The following is a 23,373-nucleotide window of genomic DNA, read 5'->3' on the forward strand; positions in this document are numbered from 1 at the left end:
AACTATACATATTGGCAGTGTTATTTGGGAAAAATGTTGTCAAGGCTGAGTTGATGCTATTAGTTAGAAGTTGGTGGTTTTCTCTATGATAAAAGAACATTAGAGCCTGTTTGAGGTGCCTGCTGGGTTTGGTACCCTCTGGGCTGTCTGCCTGATGGAAGCGATTCCCCCTAGAACAGAAAGGAAGAGAGGGCGCAGTCACTTGATCTTATCCTGTTTTCTGAAACCAGACGTGAGTGAGGGAGTTCAGCTGGGTGCAAGCTGTTGATAAGCTAACTAGTTTTTGTAAAAACTCAGATATAATTCACTCCATAAATACCAACAGATGTGAGAGGAGAGCAGGCGGGAGAGGAACATAAAGGAAGGCTGAGAGAAGCAAACACGCATTCACCAAATTTCTTTTGTGTTTCCCTACTCCGGAATCAGTGCTTACTATTAAATGCATGGTGTAACCAGGGCATTGGCTTTCAGTGGTTACGGTCTGTTTGAGGTTGTCTACAAGCACCTATGACACCCAGTAACTTAGCATCCCTGTGTCCCATGAATAACTCTATGGATATACTATATGTTACTTTATATATGGAAACAAGTTATAATCCAGTAATAGAAGCAGGATTTTCATACTGTGCCCATAACACTTTGAAGATCAGGTTTTACAGAACAGAAAGCAAATGTAAAAGGAGTAACATGTTTACATGCTACATTAACTCTTACAATAATTCAGTGAGCCAGATATGAGCCAGGAGTATGAACAAAAGAAGGTAAATCTGAGGTCTGACATGTATGTTTATTAAACCAAAACAAGGTTACTGAAATAATTGTAGCCAATGAGAAGGGTGTCCATTTGCTAAACCCCTCCCCTGCAAGGCCATCGTGAATTCATGGCTTGGCAACCAGTGTACATAGGGCTGTAGTTACAGAGATTTAAAGAGTTTGAAGGGTGGTGTTGTTTTTTCTATACTCTCTAAAATCAGAAGAGCAGAAGTGTAAGGAATGGGTTAAATGGTGTGTTTATCTCCTCTTATGTATGCTGGAATTGGTAGCATGTATGCCTAACTAGCTACAGTAGTAATGGGATACTAAGACTAAGAAACATATCATAACGATATTAATTTATGGGGTCAAAAAAAAAATCTCTCTGCCTGCTCACAACTAGCACATTAAATGTGTAATATCTTTCCACTGTATGAAAGTTGATGAAAGGTGGGCCTGGATGTTTACGGTAACATAGCACTTCCTTTGTATTTGGAATTGACAAAGTTTACAAGTCCCACAACCACAGCCAGCATTACTCTGAAATAGAAATTTGTTTGCAAAAAAACATCAGTTTGCCCTTATCCTAAAAACCTTTTCTCTTACAACTTTCTATTTGAAAATATGAGGTATGTCAATTAAGCATACAAAAAGGATTATGTTAGAATGAAGTAAGGGTCTGATCTTACTTTTTTCCCCATCATACTTATAATACTAGGACTAACGAGCTTTTCACTGCAATACAAGAAAAGCGTTGTTTCCCATGTCGTCTACATGGATCGTCACCTGGTGCAGATGACTTCTGGCCTGGGAAATGCAGCTTTTGCCTCAGCCTTTAGCACTATATCCAATACAGTATATAGCAATCAAGTGCATATTTTAAGACTCGGGAAAGTTCTCGATTTATGAGTTAGGCGGAAAACTTTAAGCTAAGGTAGGCTCATGACGCTTACCTTAGCTTAATTAGTTTAAAAATCCGCCAGTTGTTATTTCAGCGGGAATCATTGATGGTTGCCGTCTAGAAATTAGTAGAGTTTGACATTGATGTTCATTAAACCAAAAACATACATGTCAAACTTTCCTTTTATCTACTGTCAGTAGATAAAATAAATTGTACTGTTAAAGGCACTACACATGCTATGCTCAGATTTGTATGATGTCACAAAAGTCTATGTACTAATAAAAATGATGAAGGTGTAAATTGTCACAAGACTTTCTTTAAACACTTTAATGCGGGAGATGTGGAAGGTAGGATGGATCCTTTAGTGATGTGGAAGGCACAGGCACACTGCTGTACAGTTAATGACTTTGGAAATGGGGAATGGGCCAACATATCTGGGAGCTATCTTTCAGGACTTTAACCGTAAACCTGGGGAGGCTGTGCAGGTGGAAAACATGCAGTCTCTTTGGCAGTGGAGAGCTTGGGCAGAGGAGTGAAGGTTGCAGGTTTAGAAAAGCGGTCAACAACAGACAGAATAACTGTGTTAGCCTCAGAAGTTAGCAGACTGGTGACAGAATCCAGAGAGATATGGGACCAAGGTCGATGAAGTACTGGCAGGGGTTGGAGGAGACCTGCCAGGCTTTGGTGGGAAGACTTGTGTTTGGGAGCGGATGGGACTAGCAGCCCAAAACTCCCTTGTTTCCTCCTCCAAGGACGACCACCAAGACTGCTGATGGAGGAGGGCCAGAATGCACTGCTCTTCAGGGTGGCAGGCCAGATGAGAGGAGTGCCCCCACTGGAGCACCTGGGAGCGGAGATGATCTGGGACAAAGAGGGTCATCTGGACAGTTGCTGGGTCATGGAAAATCGGACTGAGACTGTTTAACCTTACACTCAATGTCCCAGATCAGAGCTCCAACCATACAGGGAAGGGGAGGGATCTCCTCCATCTCCACAGGGTTCTCCTCCTTCTGAAACTGGTGAGAGAAGTTCAAACCTGGCGTCAGGTCCCCCCCTGAGCACAAGCCCCAAGAACGAATCTTCCGGGACATGAAACTCACTTTTCTGCTTTCACAAAGAGTTGATTCCCCAGGATTCTCTGTTGGACCCTCCTTATGTCACCCACAGGTTCCTGTAGGGAGCTGGAAAGACTAGAATATCATCAAATGTGTTTGGCATATAATCAATTTTATTTAGCGTTCAATAGGGTTTGGAAGACTGCGGGGGCGTTAGACGACATTGTCTTGTTCAACACTGAAAAGGTTGTGGACCATGTGGTATCTTTTTGGTTCAAGGTTTGAAAGGAATGCACAGAAAGAAAGAACCTTTTTTACAGTCTTGAGAGTGCTTCCTCAATTCAGTTATTTTAACTAAGCTTTAAATTGTGTGCCTCTCCGAAGTACATGCACTATATTAATTTGAGACTTTAGACAGATACATCTTCCACTATGTCAGCATTGCTACTATAATTTACATAACAAAGATTAGACACACACATAGGGATAGCTACACAAGCACACACACTTTCAAAGCAACCAAAGTTATCTAATAGTTTTTGCTTATATCTTCAAAGTGTTGTGACAGCTCGGTGAAATAAAGTTTTTGGGTCCTTGGTGGCTATAACAAAAGTTGGTATGTAGAACTCGGGGGAAGAAGAGAGAATGGGGAAAAGAGGACAGTGAAGACGAGAGAAGAGCAGAGAATGAGGGTCTGGGGACTTTCTCCATAAAGATTTTACTGTGTTCAGAATGGAAAAGTTTAGCTCAGCACAGAGATATTTAATGGCACAATAACTGAGCTGAATCAAATGTTACGGCAAAGTGAGAAAAGAGGAAAAAGGATGACAAATAATGGATATAGCTGAAGCTTGAAATTTAAAAATAAAAAACTGCACACAGAAACTGAGTTACCCACTATCAGTGTATTTAATATAATTTTAGGATTTTAGATTTGTCACTGACTTATCATGACACCAGAGCTCATGACCTGAAAGACACATTACATTACATTATAAGGCAATCTATCCAAACACCATTTATGTATACACACATGGCCAGCAAGTCTATTGCAAGATAAGGGTGATTTATTAGAACAGCTAGCTACAGATTTTATTATTACCGAGTACATTACCTGTCCAAAGGCAGCTGATGCATCTTTGAGTCCCTTATCTTCCTGCATTGAGTTGCTTCGACATTGCAGAGGCTTCTGGACCAATATTCACCCTCACTTTTGACTGCTTTGTCTCTCTCCCTTTTGGCTCCTTTGTTGCCTCAGATAGAAACTTGGAGATGTTGGAGTTTGCTATTTATTTCCATTAACTATTTAAAAAATGGCTTTCCATACTTGCATTTTGCTGTTGATTTCAACACGTGACATCACAAAGATGATAGAAAACATGTCTGTTGTGAAGTGATGGCTTGAACAGATAGACACTTTTGAAACTGCCAGACAGAGAGTCAGAGCAAAGGCACTTAATAAATTTCTACTTGTCTCAAAATTTAACCACAATCCACCATGTAGATGAATTAAATAACATTTCAACTTTAAACACACCAAATGCATATGACTAGATTACCTATCTGTCTGCCAACCATAGATTGAAATAAGACCAAGACTGCTTTCCAAAAACCATCCGTGAGTGATTTTGCCTTCATAGTCTCATCATGAAAGCTCAGAGAATTAATTGAAGGCTTCAGTCAAGGGCTTAATAATTCAAACAGTGAAAATATGAAAGTCTAATATGCCATTGTTACAATTGCCTGGAGAGAATTAGCTTTTACCATCAATTATGCCATTCATCATGTCTGGGTGATCACTAATGAACATTATTTTGAACCTGATAGTAGTAATCCCTGAAGGTACTTACTGTACATGTGTATACACACTTGCACAGACACAAACAAAAACACGCACACACACACACACACACACACACACACACACACACAAACACACAAACACACACAACCACATGTTGTACACACAGGCTTCACATTTTCGCAGTAGTTTTCTTTTTCCCTTCTTGGTCCTTTTCCCATTTACACGTTATCAGGAGGAGACAGTAAGTCTGTGTCCCAGTCGTAACTGCACCTTTACCTTTTAATCAGTGGTCCAACACTATGTGCAGAAAGAAGACTTTGTCACTTTTATAGTGTGCAGTGGTGCTATTAGGCTGTCCCAGTCACATTCATTAAGGATGTCTCGTTTCCCACTGTAGCTAATGGCTTGTGTGGGGATGAAACATGAAATATTCAGAGGTAGATTAAAATCAACACTACTCTAAAGGCATTTTATAGGCAAAGTGAAGGAGAAAAAGCTTGGGTTCTTTCACTACTATATGACAAAAGCCTTTTTTTTTTACATTTTAGATGTATTGTATCTATTAAAGCTGTTATCAATATTTTTATATTAACATTACTTACATCACATAGTACTTGTATGTAAATGGGGTCATTCATAATCACAAACTCACAGATTTTGACCCAGACTCTGCTGCCTCTCAGCTCTATGAAGCATTTTCTAGCTAGTTAGTCTAGCTTCTCCATTCATGACTCCAAATGAATGCTAGTGCTGCTTTGTGTTTGCTGGATGTCCAAGTACATGTAAATCACTGATCTACAGAAATGTATGTGTTAAGTCTTGAGACGTAGATTTCAGCTGCTTAAGCCTCTATGCCTTGCCTTCCTCCCTATATGTTTAAGGTGTAGGTTCTGTGTGGATTCTGTTGTGCAAACAACTTAGGTTTTACTGGACAGACTTTCCACTTCCCTCCACTCCCTTCTTACCTTCTCTTCCCTATTTAATAGTATGATGATGATTGATTGCTATTTGAAAAGAAATGCTTCACCCTCCCAACAAGGTCATTGTATATCAAAATAATATAATAAGAAATTAAATCAATAAAGTTTACTGGCTTTGTATCTAAATGCAGGGGTCACAGTTTTGGAAACTCAGCTTGAAATATATGGACAGACACTGTTGCCAGTAGAACCACAAATTAAACAAACCTTGGGAAACACATTTAAGAAAGGCACAGTCTAACTTCAGCAGAACAACAGCAAGGGGTCAACTCAAGCAAGATGGAAACTGGGAATTCTAAGTACGCTATTACAGGAACCAGAGAACCAAGCAAGAGAAGCAAACAAAACAACCCCTGACAAAATAAACATTTGCTGTGGAAGAACAGACAGACACAGTGATCAGTTGGACCACATGTTCACAAGGATTTAATGTCAAACATTATTTTCTTATTAAGCTCAATTAGAGTGAAAATGAATGTTAATGAGATGGAAAATGGAGAGGAAGGGAGAGGGGTGCATGGCTTATTGCTGCAGTTATGACAAGCTTGGGTTGGGTGGAGAGTGGCGGGGAAGAACTCTAATTGCCTTAGAACAGAGGAAAGATAGAAGGTGAACGAAAATAACAGTCTTGTTTACACAGGTTCAGATATGACCCTCAGTAATGCAGGTCATTGCAACAGTAAATGTGACGAGTTCTTTGTACGTGCTTACCTTGGAGATGCCGAAATTTGAGGTAGACAGAAAGCATACAGCTACAAATAGTACAGTGGATTTTATTTTCAGGTAAAAATATCTTGTGTTTCTTTGTGAGTTCCCTATACAGAAAGATTCTAACAGTCTGAAAAGTAAATCATACTTCTTGAAACCTTCAGAGATTTATCAGAATTGCTAACTTTGATGCTGTGGTTTAGTCTGTAATAAGACAGACCTTTAAATTTCTTTGAAAGAATGAAAATGAAAGACATCCTAATATTTGGATGGGTTCTTGGTTAGGCTTCTTTGGGCTTTGTGCCTCAGCCTGTGCCTTGCAGTAGAAACTGGCATCCTCCCTTGTGATGTCTTTTGACAGCAGATCTAAAAGGCACCATGCTCTGTTCCCTATATACTGTCTGTCAAGCCACAGTACACAGTGACAGAGTGAGGGCCTGCTAAAAAACACATATGGACCTATCTCAACTCTAGAAAGGCCAAGCTGTGAATTGATAGCTGTTTTGAAATTTAGATTTTTAAATATCTCAGCTTTCAGAAAGTGTGCAAAGCTGCTCCTTCAAAACAGTTTTGTTAGGTTGTCAAACCGTATAGATAAAGAAAAACATTTACCCACATTTACCTATTTTTGACTGACTAGACATCAAATTGTCATTTTCTGATGGATCTCTCCTATGGAAATTACTCTGACTTTGGCTTCTGACTCTTTTTATAGTGACATCAATTTTAAGGTTTTTTTTTCGTTTTTATTTTGTAGAAAGCAACTTAAGGCTATAAGGATTATACTAATTTTGGAAGCCACTGTCACTGTATTAGAATTAATGGTTAAGAGGCTGTGAAAATGACTGGCACAAACAGAATTCTGCCTCATAATTCAGCAAGGGAATGGTGTAAACAAATAAATACACTAATAGAAATGCAAGTTCATAGTGACAGCAGCTAACAGCTGTGGCGTGCAACAGCATTCTGGACGATGCAGTCATCATTGTACATACATACTAGATTCTGTTCAAACATACATGAAGAGTAGTTGCATGAATAATGTTTGTCCAGAAAGACATCTCAAGCACAGCAGACACATCATGACTTGACCCCTGCACATCATCATGGTGCACATCATGGTGCATGCCAAAAAAACTGTCAGTCATTTATGTGCAATAGAATACTGTTTCACCACTAATAAGCTACTCACTGTTGCTACACATGATTTTATATTTTGAATGGGAAATAAGGAATATCTTGACTGTTTGCTGGTCTTCTCATCAGCCCTTAAATTTCCTGAAAGTCCTGTATACATTTCCTCTAAAAATAACAGATGCTGTATACTAATCCCCTTTTTACATGTAGTACACATACAGTACAAAGATGCTAGTTAAAGCATTTCAGGGCAGGTTCTCTTTGATACGGTATTAAAATTCCTAACAGTGTAAGCATTAAATTGCTTTAGGCTTTTCATTTTTGCAGACATACCAAACACATAATTACCACAATTAGTGAATTTAGTGAGTTTGCAGTATTTGATCCTTTTACCCTGCAGCACAGGGCACAGATCTCATGGATGCCAACATGGTTTTGTTGTTTAATCAAATTTTACAGTCACTGCTCCCCTTTCTATCTGTCCTTTTGGCTTATACCTGCTCCACTGTGGCCATTTTCATCTGCTATGGTGTCAGAGAGAGAGGATTTTCTGATTAATCTGTCATGTTACTGAGGTGGAAGAACTGTGACTAGGTGAAAGCCCAGACATTTCACCTTTCTGGTTACATACAGTACTGTGGGCATTTGTTAGGGTATGTGTGTCTGTGTGTACTCCACAAATGAATGTACTGTATATCTTTTTGTGTATCTCTATCTAAATATCTCCGTGCATTTGTCCCTGGATACTCATTTTAACTTTTGTATATATTATATAGCCCACAGTTCTTAACCTCACAATCTAGCAAGACAAAGTTTTAAGGAGCTGTCGAGCCTAAAAAATAGTATGAGAATGAAGCCATTTGGCAGGTAAAATATTCAGACATTAAATGTTTGAAAAATTACATAAAAATATGCTAAAAAGTGGTTAAAGGGACATAATTGCTGTTTTCTTGTCCTATGGAAAACATAAACTTAAATCACCCAAGTGGAAGCATTACCTCTTCCATAGCAGGTTAAACTTGTTTCTGGAAGAGTGTGCATTATCTGACATCGTCTCTGTTAGGATTTTGTTAATTTTTGATCGGTGCTTAAACAACGTTTATGTAGTAAATTACCTGACAATAAAAAGAGAACGATAAAGAGATTAAGAGGGAGAGAGCAAGAGAGAGGCAGTGGGTGAATGAAGGAAACAAGAAAGCGTGAAAATATGTGGAGAGGAAACGGACTGCAACTGAAACTTAAACTTTATCTAGAACCTACTTTATATGATGCATGTTTGAGGATTTGTACAATTTCAACGGACACCTGACAGCCAATCAGAAACAATTTTCTGTAGCCACGGTATAGGAAAGGTGTATATCTGAATACACTGTTCACATGGCTGTGAAAATTACTGCCGTTAGTGTGGGCCATACTAACTTAATTAATGCAGTTTTTTTAATTTGCTAAAAAACTTTCAAATGTAATAACTAATTTGAGTAGCAGTGTGCCCCCATGAGAAAGACAAAAGACTGTATTAAAGGGACCAGAGTATTAACAACTAGAGGACCATAAGGAAGTGAGGGAGATGCAGATGAGATAGTAGAATGATAAGGTATAATAAGAAGACTTTAAAAAAAAAGAATGAAAGCAATTAAAAAGATATTTTTTAATTCATAAAAAATAAAGAGTATGTATTACATGTTCTGCACTATAATGTGCACATATACATGCCTACGCTCTTCAGACACACACACACCATTGTTTCATATAGCAATTTAATGCTTTTGTCATTTACAATAGGTGTAACTTTATGAGCTCGAGGCCTGACACAGGTGAAGCCTGTTGTCCAAATCCCACTCCAGTTTTCTGCTTGGCTGGACTGTAATTTCCTGGGCTTTGGAGAGCAGGATACGCTGCCCTGCACACTGGCAAACGGGCCTGATGTGCACTTAGTCTCTGTATGTGGGCAAGAGATAAAGGACACACACACACACACACACACACACACACACACACACACACACACACACACACACACACACACACACACACACACACACACACACACACACACACACACACACACACACACACACCTTCACCACCACCACCTACTACCTGAGCAAAAATATCCTCTAGGCACTATAATAGCTGTTACCTTTAAGAAATATAACCTCAGTACTTTAATGACAAAGGGTCACACACCATTGCACTCTACTGATAATGCCTGTCGTTTGTAATTTGTTATTTCACATGCATACTAACTATGTCTACTTAACTATGTTTGCAACACTCATTTCCTATGTGACAGACACAGAAAACAGTATGTCCTTTTGTGTCTGTCACATGGTTTCTCAGACAGCCTCTTTATAAGTTTTTTGAATAAATCTTCAGATGCAAAATTTAAAAATAAAATGAATGACAAGAAGAAACTTTTTAAAAACTGTTTTTGCTGTGCAGTTCAAAAGGATTTTCCTAAAATTTTTAAACATTTTTCCTGTTTTAAAGCCCTCCGTGAGGTCAGGATCATTCAACACTGAGGGTTGTGTCACTATCCTGCTATCTTTCAAGAAACCCCCTTAAACCCCTGCAGACATACTGCTGTGGCTCTACTCCCAGATAACCTGATTAAACAGTGTGTGCCCTGTTGCTCAGGACTTACCGCTGCTAATTCAGCCTGTCCGCCGCCTACTGAGGCACCTTGCACAACCCCTAATGCACTCTGCCTTTGTACCAGGGCAGCTCCACTTTCAACAGCAGAGACTGGAAACAGAAACACACCCCCAGTGTTATCTAATAAAATACCTTACATTGACCACAAAAGACGGGACATGGACTGAAATGGGTCGTTAGATTATTAGAATGTATCCTGAAGGAGGAACAAAAGTAAATACAGTAAGAGGAGACAGAGTCATTGTTGAGAATGATAGGCCATCTAAAAATGAAAACACATTTATTATTTACTCACTCCTAGGTCAGCTGAAAGTCAAGTTCAAGTAAGTTGCATGCAAGATTTTTTCCTAATCTTTCTTCGAAGTGTCAAAATGAACAATCTTTTGTGATCCAATATTCCACAGCATTCTGCAGAGAAATATTTATTATGACAATGGAATATAATTTTCGAAATGTTGTAGAGTAGACAATTCTAATATATATTAGGGATGTCCCAAATCTAAATCAAGTTTTTTGGCCCTGATCCCAATCAGAATCCTTAACATCGGTCCGGTCAAGGCCAACCCGGTAGTTACATTTATCTAAATGACATAGCTGCCCAGTACACACTTAACCTGAAAAGAACTTGCAATACAACTTAATTAATCCTAAAATAATTATTTGTTCGAGTACACAGTAAAAATAATCACATAGCACCAGGGGGTGTGCAATGTAAAAGGTTTATCTGGCACATTGTAATAACAATTGTTTCAAGGTCCTGTTTCAAAATTATAAAGTTGATAACAGCAGCACCAGTTGTTTCAGCAACTGCCCCAAAATTACGTATGTTTACATACAGGTGACTCTAGTTATTATGTGGAGAGTATGGGAAGAAGACTTTGTTCTAAAGCCACAAAGTCAACAAAAAGAGGAGGCCTGAAAGATGAACGGGTCAACAAAACACGAGACTTTAACATGGGATACAGGTATGCTTCTCCTCTTTCAAACCGACAATCCAAATTTTTTTTTTTTTTTCTTTTAAGTGTGACCATGATTGTTCCCTAACTTTAGCCATGTCTTTATTATTGTAACCATGACAATGAAGGTCCCTAACCTTAACGAAGTAATAATTTTAGCCCAAACCATGATCTTTCTCTAAACCTAATCAAAGTTGTTTTTGTGACTAAACCTAACCAAGCCATAGCATTATGACATCATAAAACAGATCAATTTTTCTACAGTGACAAATTATGTCATTCTGCTCATAGGACCCTGTTCCAGGCTCAGGACATCTCTGGTACATATATAAATTGTTGAAACATTACTGATTTTACATTCAGTCATTATTAGATTGATTAAAACTGGTCCTTTAATTTTAAAACCATCTTAAGGTGCCACAAAACACATCATAAAACCTGGCAACCACATAATGTGCACTGTGACATATTGTAGATTAGTATAATATGTAGTATGTCAATTATGCAAAATGACCACACGGCACAACAAGTTAAGCAGTAACATATATTTCTTCTGCATCTTGTCACTTGATGTCACAGAACCACCTTCCTGTAGAAGGCAAAAAGATTCTTGTCATCTTTTTGTTGGCTGGACAAGTAAAATATATTAATACTAAAAATATTGTATATGTGAGCACAATGAGTAGGAGAGAAGCAAACAGATAAAAGGCGGTGCAACCATATGCTAGGTTTTGACCTAGTCTTGTTTAAAGATAAATTTGAAATGCTAATACAGTAACTGCACACAGCTGTCCTACTGGTGACATAGTTCAGTCCCGAGTGCACAGTACTCCGATCAGCCACAACATTAAAACGAGTTACTGGTTTTAATGTTGTGGCTAGATGGTATATGAAGGCTTCTTGTAAGGATAAATTTATTACATTATAAGAAGTGGCAGACAAACTAGCAGAGAAATGAGCCTAGTTTTCCACCAGTCCTCCAAACACTACCTGCAATACCAGACAAAAGGAGATTGAATTATACCTTTGGAAAGGAGGGGGGCTATTTTGTACCATGATACACCAGGGAGAGCCTTTGTGACTCTTTCAAGGCCTTTCAGAAGCAGGATTATTTTTTATCTTGCCAGACGGCCAGCTGAGTGAAAGATCTTTTCTATCATTTTCTATCTTCTCTATACTTTTAACTCCCCCACTCTTTTTAACCTTCCATCTTTCGTTCAATCTCTCTCCCTCCAAATACCATCTATTTATATCTTCTTTGACATTCCAAGGGCCTCTTTTCTTTAGATGTAATGAGAAACATTTCAGATTAGTGACTCTGGGATAAAAGAAATCCACACATAACACAATTTAATATTCCAAGATCACTTGTGTTTCCTGAAGAGCACAGCAACATTTTTTGATACTTTACCATTTCTGCGATGTTCATGCTGCTAACAACTAATAATAAGGGTTTTAAAATCACTAACACTGGCTTTATGACTACAAATTAGACCATCAAGGCATACACATTTCCATTTTAAGATTTTGGGATTGTTACTCAAAAATGGATTACATGAAGAACTATGCTAAGAGTTCATTATCAACTAAAATATCCATTAACGTAAAATTTTGAGCATAGGGTATGCATTATTCCAGACTGTGAAGTACTTGAGAGCTTATTAGGATCATATTACACTATATTATACTAATATGACTGTAATTACAGTGTTTGATGCTTACTTTTTTCCCAAGGAGCACATGTTATCCGAAGTTGAAAAATTTAGGAGCACATAAAGAACTTTAGGAGTGCAATAAAAATGTATCAAATGATTTGTTTACACATACAAGGAGACACTTATTCTCAAAATGATTTAACTTATTTGAATACAGAAAGTACACTATGTTTTTAATTATTTCTGCTTCAAACTGTATTTATTTGTGATGTCCCAATCAAGTTTTTCTGGCCCTGATCCCAATCCAAGTCCTTAAATATTGGGTATTTGCCAATACCAAGTCTTATCCGATGCTTATATTTACGTTACTTAAGTTTTGATTAAATAGCCTGTGTCTGACACATTAAAATAACACAGGTTTAGACTACTTGATCTCACATACCTTATCTTTATGAGCTTCTAGATCCAAGTACTGAAGGTTATGGTTCAAAAATATAAAGTGATGTGATGCGATTCACTAGAAAGAAGATGTCTCACTCTGTTGGATTTGTTGGAACTGCAGAAACACTTGGTTAACTCATTTACAGTGGTGTTACAGATTGGCGTTTCTTCTCTCACAAACTATCTTTGACAAGTTAGGACGCCAGTGCACAGACAGCACACAAACTGACAACATCCAAATTTGATTTTGGCCTGTCATCAATTTACAGACAGAATAAAATTAATAAGTGACAGTTGATATGCTGATATGATGGTACTGCTGACAACGGCACGGTTGTTATTTTAACTGGCAAAAGTGACAATCAGCACCAGATAAAATGAGAAGCTGCAGTTAAATTTTTTCCTGCACTGATTTGCAAATGATTATTAGTGCTGAAGCTTAGTGAATCTCACCACTTTGCCCAAATAATATTTCAGTTTCACACATCCTAATTTTGACTGGCTTGTGCAGCGGGATGCTTCACTGTAGACTAAATACAATATGAACACCACTATAATAACGTGGTTCTTCTTAGTTCTAAATGCCAAAAAAAATTCTGCTCAGTCCATTTAGACAAACAGGATATTACTGGTGCAGCTGTTTTTGTAAGCAGCCCACTTTGAGCTCAGCAAGTGGTCTTGCCTGAATGTGGTGGCCTGAATTTCGTAATACTTTTTATTTGCACACGTGCTCCTAAATACATTTTACAGTTTGCACACATCTATATTTAGTTGCAAATGTGAGTGAAACGCTCACACTGTCAAGCAATTAATTATTTGGGCCATGGCTAGTACCAAATTACTTGCTGAGCTGAACATCCTGTTCCAAACTATTTGGTACAAATACGCGTACCATTAATTTAGATTTTTTTGCGACCCAGCTTGTCACCTCATTGTGTGTATGTTATGGCAAATAGAGACAGTAGACATGTTCCTGTTGTGCTTATACAGTAACGATTTATTAACCAGGTCATGATTATATATGGAAACATTCTATAATCTGAAAAGCAGCAGCGCCGTCAATAACAAGACTTAGGTATATGCTCAGAATGACAATCCTAACATGCTGATGAAGTGGATACAATGTTTGCTATATTTCTGATCTAAGTGAAATGTGTTAACATGCTAACATTTTTTAAATCACAGCACACAAAGTACAGCTTAGGCTGATGGAAATGTCATTAGTTTTGCTTTTTGGTCATAAACCAAAGTTTGGGGCAATTTTAAATGTTAACCTGATGATGGCACTAGATAAAAAAATTATTGAAGTTACCCGTCCCCCGGGCATCATTGATATCTGTACAAAATTCCATGGCAATTCATCCACTATTGGTTGAGATATTTCAGTCTGTACCAAAACGTTGAACCAATATTGCGATCCCTAGAAAACACCACTAGCGGGGCTAAAAATGTCTCAGAAAATCCTAAATCTAATAATTCAGGCGTATGGGGAATTTTTGGTTCTACTGTTTTGGTTTTGATGGCATAAAGTTGTGGTTTCACTTCTTTTGGGAAAATTAGGTAAAATTTGTTTATCAAACCTTGGAGTACTATAAGAAGGTATGAAAATTGAAAAGACGGTGAAAGGCTTTTCTTCACAAGTATTCAGGCTGTGGGTATAACAAAATAAGCATAAGATTAAGTGGTGTGTCTATGATGTTTGTCTTTGTGACTAAAACACAATGAAAAGATATTGTTCTAAGAGATTTTTTTGAAACACGATGCCATTTCCAGTAGCACATACTGTATTTCATGATCCCTGTTTGAGTTCTAATGGTCAATGGCACCCCCAACTTTACGTTCTTCCCGCCATCATTAGGCTGTCAAGATTTACTCTTCAGATACATGTCTTTGATGCATCTGCCCCACCCTCTGGTCCCTCTCTTTCTAAATATTCCAGACTGATTCCATGACCAATCACACTTATTTTGCTGAATCTGCGCTGTAAAGCAGATCGGCATGTATCGCTGATCAGATTATGCCCCCCTTGCTGTGTCCATGGGGAGGAGATTGAGGAGGGTTTAAGCAAGGGAAAGCTCTCCCTCCTGGGGACTGTCTGAACTGTGTCAGAGTAGCACCGGGGTTCAACAGGGTGGAGCACAGCCTGCTGATAAAGGCTGAGCCCACAGGAGTGTTTGGGAGGTACTGGGTACTATTCACCTTGGAGCTACCGCAGAGCAGTTTCACTAGGATCTTAAGAAAATGGCAGGCAGGCAGAGCCCCTTTGAATTCTCCTCCCAGCAAAGGGAGGACTTCTTGAATGGCACAGGAGAGGATGAATGCAGAGTGAATGTGAAATGAAGCGATGGCAGTGGAGACGCTTCCATATGCATGACTCGGCCCCTTTTCACCACTTCCCTTTTTACTCTTCCTATTCTTTTCTGTGTTTAAGGCTGTGATAAAGCCTCCCCAGCTCAGCTACCTTTTCCTCTGCTTCTGCCACAATAAGCCAAGCACTCAATTGACTGAGGCTTCAGCTCAAACCTCCGCCTATATCCAACCCCTGTAATCAACCTGGCCTCTCATCAGGACACAAAGGCCTTTCAAAAGTCAATGCAACGGGGTATTGTTGGAGACAGAGGAGAGGTTAGGACAGGAGAGGGAACGAGAGGAATGTTTGGTCTTCAAATTGAAACAAGCCAAAGGATTTTAGAATTAAGTCATTTCAGAATTACAGTTACAGCTGCACACGTTGTCTACATTTGTTTCTGTGTCAGCATGTATGTGTGTCGCTCTCAAATAGAGAGGAGTATTTTTACGTATCACTGCTTCCTCTTGTCTGTGTTGAATAGTAGCTCTGAAACCAGGCCATGCTGAAGAGCATCGAGCCACAGTCCTCTAACACCAAGGTTGTTTTAGTATTTTAAAAAAGGAGATAATATATATGAGCTGAGGTCTATATAAGTAAATGGTACATGTCAATAAGAAGCCTTACCTGGATGAGGAAATCCTTTTTGTAGTAATAGCAAGATAAATAGAAGATATTCATTATGTAGCATCCATTCACAATAAATTAACCATGAGGCAGTCATTTCAAATAATTATATAAAAAAGACTTAAATAACGAATAAGGGCAGTTTTCCTTTAGAGAGAAGGTTGGCTGTAAAACAAACTAAGAGCTCTCATCCATGCAGAAGTGTCAAGGTCTCAGTGTGATAATGATAGAGCTAAAATATATCTATCTAATCTTCTCCAACACAGTCTCAGGAAAAAAAGGAAAATGAGAGGAAAGAGAAACTGCAGGAGAGAGATGCTTTTACTGAGAACTGTAATGTTAACAGACAATATGGCTTGTAGTCACAGATGTAAACTTTGAAAGTGGGGCCGGGTCAGCCAATAAACACAGAGGTAACTGTCACAGATTATATGAACTCCACTGTGACTGAGTGCTGCTGATCTGGCACGAGCAGGGCCCATCTTCTCCAATTCTCTCTGCCTTTAATAAGTCATTTTCTCTCCAAATTAAGTCACTGTCCCTTCTTGCACATGTAGATGCTAATTTTCAACTTTAGAAAATATTTCGCTATCATCCGTGACAGAGACAAAATAGCCTCCTCATTTTGCTAACAGGCAAGTGATGAGCCGTGTGAGGAAAGCAGTGTGCCAGGTCTGAATTAAACTTCCCCCACTAAGCCACACACACACCCACACTGTCTGTGTCATCATAACCGGGTGCTGTTTTGGAATGAAATGGGTGGTTTTATTTACACATTAATGCAGAAAGACTCAATAATGTAGAATTAATTAAATTTAAGTAGTATAAGTATATATTTTTCATATTCACGTGGTACTTCTCCCTTATTTAACTTTGACTGTTACATTCGTAGGAGTTGACAGTTCCCCGGAGGTAGGAGTGACTGATGATGGTTGTGTGTACAGTATGAACAGTATAACTTACATGCTATACATGCTATATGCTGGGGGCTGATTGGGTCTCACAAGACCTTATTTTTAATATTCCCCCAAAATAATAGAGAATACCCACACACTGTATACTAAAAACCATACTCTCTTTTTCACCCTTTATATGAATGTCATAGACAGACAAAATCATATGTCATATTTTGCATTATGCAAAGATTAGTTAAGTGTAGAGGAAGGGTGCGTGGGTGAGGATTTGCACAAGCATCCAACCACTGGGGACCAGTGAGGATCCTTTATACAAAAGTACAAAAGAGCTATCAGAGGAGAACTAGCACCTACAGTAGTAGCAGTGCCAAGATGAGTGTAGAGTGAGAAAAGGTACACTGCTTTTGCCAAATTCTGTTGTTGCAAACACAACTGTTAAATCAGACTCCCTATTTCACATAAAGCCTGAAGGGACGAAAATGTTCTTTGTAAAAATTATGGTTTTGAGACAAGGTATAAAAAAATCTATCATGATCATTTATCAGCACTTGCATACAGTACAGCACTTAGAGGTTTCACTTGGGCTATTCTCTAGTTTTTGGATCTGCAAGTAGAGTTTAAATATATGGTAAACTGATGAAAGAAAAAAAACTTAAATAGGAATTTAGAGTGAGGAAAAATACTTCTGGAACCAGTGTCTTTGTATCTCTATACTTAAAAAAAAGAGCATTTTTTTGTGTTCCTGAGGCCTTCCTGAAGCAGTCTCACACCATGTGTAAGTGTGTTTTCTAGATGCAAGTTGCTTCTCTCTTTCCTGCATTATATTATGCTACGATAGCTTCCATCAACATCACACTCAAACTCAGGCTAGTTTACATTGCATACTAATATCTTTGTATACTAATATCTTACTGAATGATTTCATTTTTTTTGGTGTGAATACAATAACTACTTGGAACCCAGTTGGAACATGCACTGTATGTATTATGGAAGTGGAGCACAGCTAAGATGTTTGCATGTCAGATATAGATTCTAAAAAGTAATTTAAATCAGAGCAGATCATACCTATATTTGAAAGATCACATCATTTCCTTTGCTCTAAGATGATGTGTGTTTGATTATAGAATTTCTAAGTCTGCCAAAAAGGTTATTTGTGTGTTGGTGGTGTGATCCTCCATTCTATTGATCTGACGCTAGGAAACTTGCATGTAATGTTTTCATTACAGCTCAGACGTGCTGCGTAGACAAAGCTAGACTGTGTGCATGTGTTAGTGTGTGTGTGTTTGTGTCGGTGTGAGTGAATGAAGTTATGCATTTGTTGGCATAGGAGAGTAATTATTTTGCCATGCAGATACCTTTACACTTGTTTAAACCAGTCTTCCTTTTAGTGTGTTTAAGCCTCTCTCTGTGTGTGAGAGCTGTTCAGTGGATAGGAATGAAAATAAATGTTGGGTTGAGAACACCATTAGTTGAGAGTCAGCAATTCTGTGGGATGGAGACAGAGGGGGACATGGTCCCTTTCATTAAAAGTCTCTCATGGTATATTCTCAAGACAAAGAGGGAGAAGGAGGACGAGATGATAACCATTAGGCTACTAACATCTAAATACTTAGTTCAGCTGCATGTGCGCCATTACTACCATTACACTCTACTGTATGCTCCATGCTCCATGATGATGGAGAGATAGGAGGACAAAGGAAGAGGAAGACAGAGGAGTGAGTTGGAGGGAGAGGAGTGGGAGGACCCATGTGAAAGAGAGGTTGAATAATGTCATGCATTACTGAAGAGGAAAGGCTGGTAATGTGATGCCACAGATAAAGGAGGAACCTCTCGTGCTCCCTCTCTCTTTCCCTGATGAATCTCCACAGCCCTGCTCCAGTAATAATAAAGGAAGTGAAGTGATGTCTTTAGCCACACATTATGATTGAAATGGAGGTTATGTCATTACATATGGTATCTTTATAGGATACAGATCGCTGACCTCATAGGGTGCAACCTCTTTTGCAGATAGGATTTCTAGTAACAGACATGCTTAGATTATATCAAAAGTTATTCTAAGTCTGTGACAGTCAGTATGTGTCCAGTCACTAGCAATAGCACGTACTTTTGGTGTGTTAATTTTCCCTGTCTGTAGGCTCTATTAATATATATAACACTTACTCTCCCCTAGTTGAGCTTTACAACAAGAAAAAGAAGTGCAAAAGAAGTCTGTGTGTGTGTGTGTGTGTGTGTGTGTGTGTGTGTGTGTGTGTGTGTGTGTGTGTGTGTGTGTGTGTGTGTGTTTGTGTGTTTGTGTGTGTACACCAGTTTGACTTTTGGGAAAATTAGGACATTTTGGCTGGTCTTCAACTTCAAAGGGCTGTTTGAGGGTTAAGACTTGGTTTTAGGGTTCAGGTTAGAATTAAGTTTGGGTTAGGGTACGGGGCTAGGAAAAGCATTATGTCAATGAGTGTACTCACAAAGATAGAACTACAAGTATGTCTGTGTCTCAGATTGTTGTCTTTCCTCGGGGGGGTGTATTGAACCTGAAACAGTTTTCTTTCTCTCTGCTAGCCTGACAATTGTGCCAGTGCGGCACTATAGCTTATATCATTATACATAACAACTAAACAGTGGTGCAGTTGGTAAGAGCCAGTTGATACAGAGGGCGTCTTTTATCCTTATATACTTCATCTACATAGTGGCCTTAAATATCGTTTTTACATTTTTAGTCATGTTAGCGGCATGGCTATAGGGATGCAGTGTCTGTCTGCTGGTTGTCACTGTGAGCATGATAGCATGGTAAAGTTAGCATTTAGCTCAAGTACAGCCTCACAGAGCAGTTAACATAGCTGTAGACTTTTAGCATGGGTTAACAGTTGCTTAAGCACATTTTTTATAACACTCTTACAATTCTCAAAGGATTGTGTGCATAAATGTCACATCAATTCATACCACAGCAATTAATTTGACCTGCAAAAAGCAAAAGGTAACTAGCAATACTGGAGGAGAGTAGAGAGAGTAGGGAGAAGGGTGAAGCAAAATGCATAAATATGTGATGTTGGCCAATGGAGGATCCCACGGTAGAGGGGCAGACAAGGTGAAGGAGGTAGAGAGGAGGAAGAGAGGATGAGCAATCTTAACAGGCTCTATCTGTATTATCTGTGTGTCTGTAAGTGCTTGCAAAGGAATATGGAGACTCATATATATGCAAAGACCCGATTTAGTCAAATTTAAGGGAAAGTAAGAAATTGTTTTAGAAAATAAGCAAACCAAATGTAGAGGAAAGTTCTCACTGACCATCATAAACACATTCATTTCTGCTGTGTAGATGTTTGAGCTTGAGTGAATACGTTGTCAGTGGTCATATTAAGTCATATTAAGGTATATATACTAAAAGGTATTAGGTATTATATACTAAACCGTTATTTACTTTATAGCCATTTAGGAAGAAATATTTTATTTGTTGTAATCTACAGCAAAAAAGATAGAATTATTGCAACTGTATTCATCTCTTAAGGCAAATGTTAAAAATTAGGGTTGTCCATCTGTAACCATGTTTTGACTGCTGTCTTTTAATTAGAGGACTAGTTGGATGTCTTTGTAGCAGGATTCACAACAGTACAGAATTTGAACCAGCCACCTACACTTTTAAGAAGGACTACCATAAGTAAGAGTTACCCCCAGAACACCGTCTTCACTTTGGAAAATAAACTCTTTTATTTTTACAGCTGGAGGTATCAACCACAGACTTTGCTGGAAACCTTGTCGATGGACCCACCTTACTACTGATCACTGTCATCGACCAAAATGACAACCGGCCCATCTTCAAAGAGACACGTTACGCAGGAGAGGTGCTCGAGGGATCGCCTACAGGTTGGTGACATTGTTATATTGTAGGAATCAGGAGAAAACTGGGCCCTTGTTGGATGTAGCTGGATAGCAATATCATAAACACTATGACTGCTACACTTGAGGTGTCCTCCAATCAAAAATGTGGTGAGGTTGTGTTGATGACATTTACATTTGTATCCTGAACGGGTTGGTTTTGATGTGTAGTGTTGATGTAGTCCAAAGCACATTACATATGCTTGATAATAAAATCACTTATAAACCAGTATCTTTAATGAGAGCACTGAACTTCTACATGCAGTTTTACATTATCACTTTGTCTTGCAGAGGCACTTTAGTCAAATCTCATGGCCTACATTATATCTTTATATACACCAATCAGCCACAACATTAAAACCAATTACTGGTCATTTTTTATTTATAATTAACTTAATACAAAGTGCATTAAAAAGCAAAAACCTTACACACATTTTTAAAAAACATACTTGGCAGGTAGGTTGTTCAAAGCATCTTGGAGAACATGCCACAGTCTTAGTGTCTTCTGTCTCTTCATGCAATCCCATACTAACTCAGTGATGTTGAGATTAGGGCTTTGTGGGGGCCATGCCATCTGTTGCTTGACTTGAATATCTTATAATTTTGGCAGTATATTTGGGGTCGTTGTCAAACTACAGAATGAAAGTGAGACGGATCAGATGCTTTCCCGATGGTATTGCATGATGGATAAGAATCTAAACATCTGAAGTGCCTGAAAGTTTTGCACAGTAGATAATAAAGCAACACACAGACTGCAGAAGTCTACGTCAAGATGGCTGAGGCTCGGGAGTTACAGTGGATTGTGTACCAATGACAATTGAAAGGAGGGGAGAAATCCAGTTTTCCAACTGTACAACAGGAAGATATCTACATGTCTATGGAATACAATAAAACACAGCTCTACACAAATGCTACAGATTATCTTGGTATCATCAGCCACCTTTTTGCTCCAGCTAGTGTAAACAGGTTGACAAACTGAATTTGTCCCCTCCTGTCAAGTGTTGTTTGTAAACGATTGTAGTTCAGTTGTTGGCACAGCAGAGAGGAGAAGGGTAAGGAGAGGGTGTAATAAGTGTTACACAGACAATGGTTTCTATTATTGTCCACTCCATTTGTTTCAGTGAGGGTAGGATAAGTAACTGAAACACCTCTCTGTATAATGCAGCACAGTTCAAAAGCACCACACACTACATGCTCTACGATGATCATACAGTTGAATCAACATCTCTGAAAACTGAACATTACCTTTTTTGAGGTTTTGTTGAGGTTTTGAATTGTTGAGGTTTTTTTGACAGCTTATAGCCTATCTGAAATAGAAATAGGCATGGCTGGCAAAGCCTTTTAGAAGACACTTCACCTCTGGCTTCTACTGTAAATCTTGACCTTCTCAGATACCTTTGTAACTTTGTCACAGTAGCTTCTTGTTTGGTTCTCTGAGCTGCTGTCACTACCATCACATTTCTTTTTGTAAGGAGACATTTGAGCCCTCACTGGGATGGAATATAAATAAATGCTTTTTAAATGTACAGTATCTCTATTTCAGGAAAGTTTTACTTTACGAACCTCATGCAACCTTTACACATGCCGATTGTGTGTGTTTGTACGCGTGTGTGTGCGCATGCGGGTGTGCTCATGGGTGGGTGTATGCTTGTGTATGCGTGTGTGTGTCTGTGTTTTTGTTACCTCTATGGGACCTTTTCCAGTATAAACACTGAAAAACAGTCCTCATGGTGACCAAAGCACAGTCCTAATGAAGCAAAACGTCATTTCTGAGGTCTTAGTTAAGGTTAGGGTAAGGCATGAATTGGTTATGGTTAAGGTTCGAATTTGGGTTAGGCTGTCCAAAATGAATTGAAGTCAGTGCAATGTTCTAACAAGGATAACTGTGCAAACGTGTGTGTGTGTGTGTGTGTGTGTGTGTGTGTGTGTGTGTGTGTGTGGGGACTATGCAGTCTTTAAGAAGGGGAAATTAATATCAACAAACAAATATCAACTGTTTTGACTCTGTTAAAGTACAGCTGGTGCGAATGACTGTCATCCACCATGCAATGGTTATATATGACTTGATGCCTGTGTGAGAATTGTGGAGACGGCTGCGTCCTGGACAAACTGTCTGTTGCTCTTAACTGCCAGATTCTATTTGGCTCTTATTGTTGAATGGTTTCCTACACTAGCCAAAGGATGTGGATTTATATTTCTGCACTTGCAACACATTAAAAATGGTTTCTTTAATGGTGAGGCTTTGATGTAGACCCGTTCTGGACTGTTATGCTTTTAGAAGAAAGGATGAGATGATTTGATTCACTGTTGTTATTACCAGCTCTTACGACACCTGCTAAAATGTATTTTTCTTAGTCGTACAGTTTTTCCAAATGCCATAGTAGTACCACATGGTGCTGATGACAAAATTAGCAAAAATCAGTTGCTCATCCCTGTGTACTCCTTCTGTTCACCTTGAACCTCCACAGATTCACATAAAAAAGTGCCCCATAGGTCTGCCTGTCTTAAGGTGTGTCTTAAGTGTCTTAAGGGCAAACATGTTTTAGCACACAGATTGTTTGCAGAAATTCAGT

General features: G+C 38.7%; 1 protein-coding gene across 14 annotated transcripts in view; it reads left to right on the forward strand.

Annotated features, from left to right (window-relative positions):
- Positions 1-23,373, forward strand: part of cdh13 (cadherin 13, H-cadherin (heart)) — a 333,542-nt gene that overhangs the window by 138,836 nt on the left and 171,333 nt on the right. For all 14 annotated transcript variants that reach the window (XM_040134174.1, XM_040134183.1, XM_040134177.1 and 11 more), the window contains one exon: positions 20,644-20,788. In XM_040134174.1, the coding sequence (XP_039990108.1) occupies positions 20,644-20,788 (145 nt within the window). The remainder of the gene's footprint in view (positions 1-20,643; positions 20,789-23,373) is intronic.

This window comes from Xiphias gladius, chromosome 8, assembly GCF_016859285.1.
Source record: "Xiphias gladius isolate SHS-SW01 ecotype Sanya breed wild chromosome 8, ASM1685928v1, whole genome shotgun sequence".
NCBI classification, from domain to species: Eukaryota; Metazoa; Chordata; class Actinopteri; order Istiophoriformes; family Xiphiidae; genus Xiphias; species Xiphias gladius.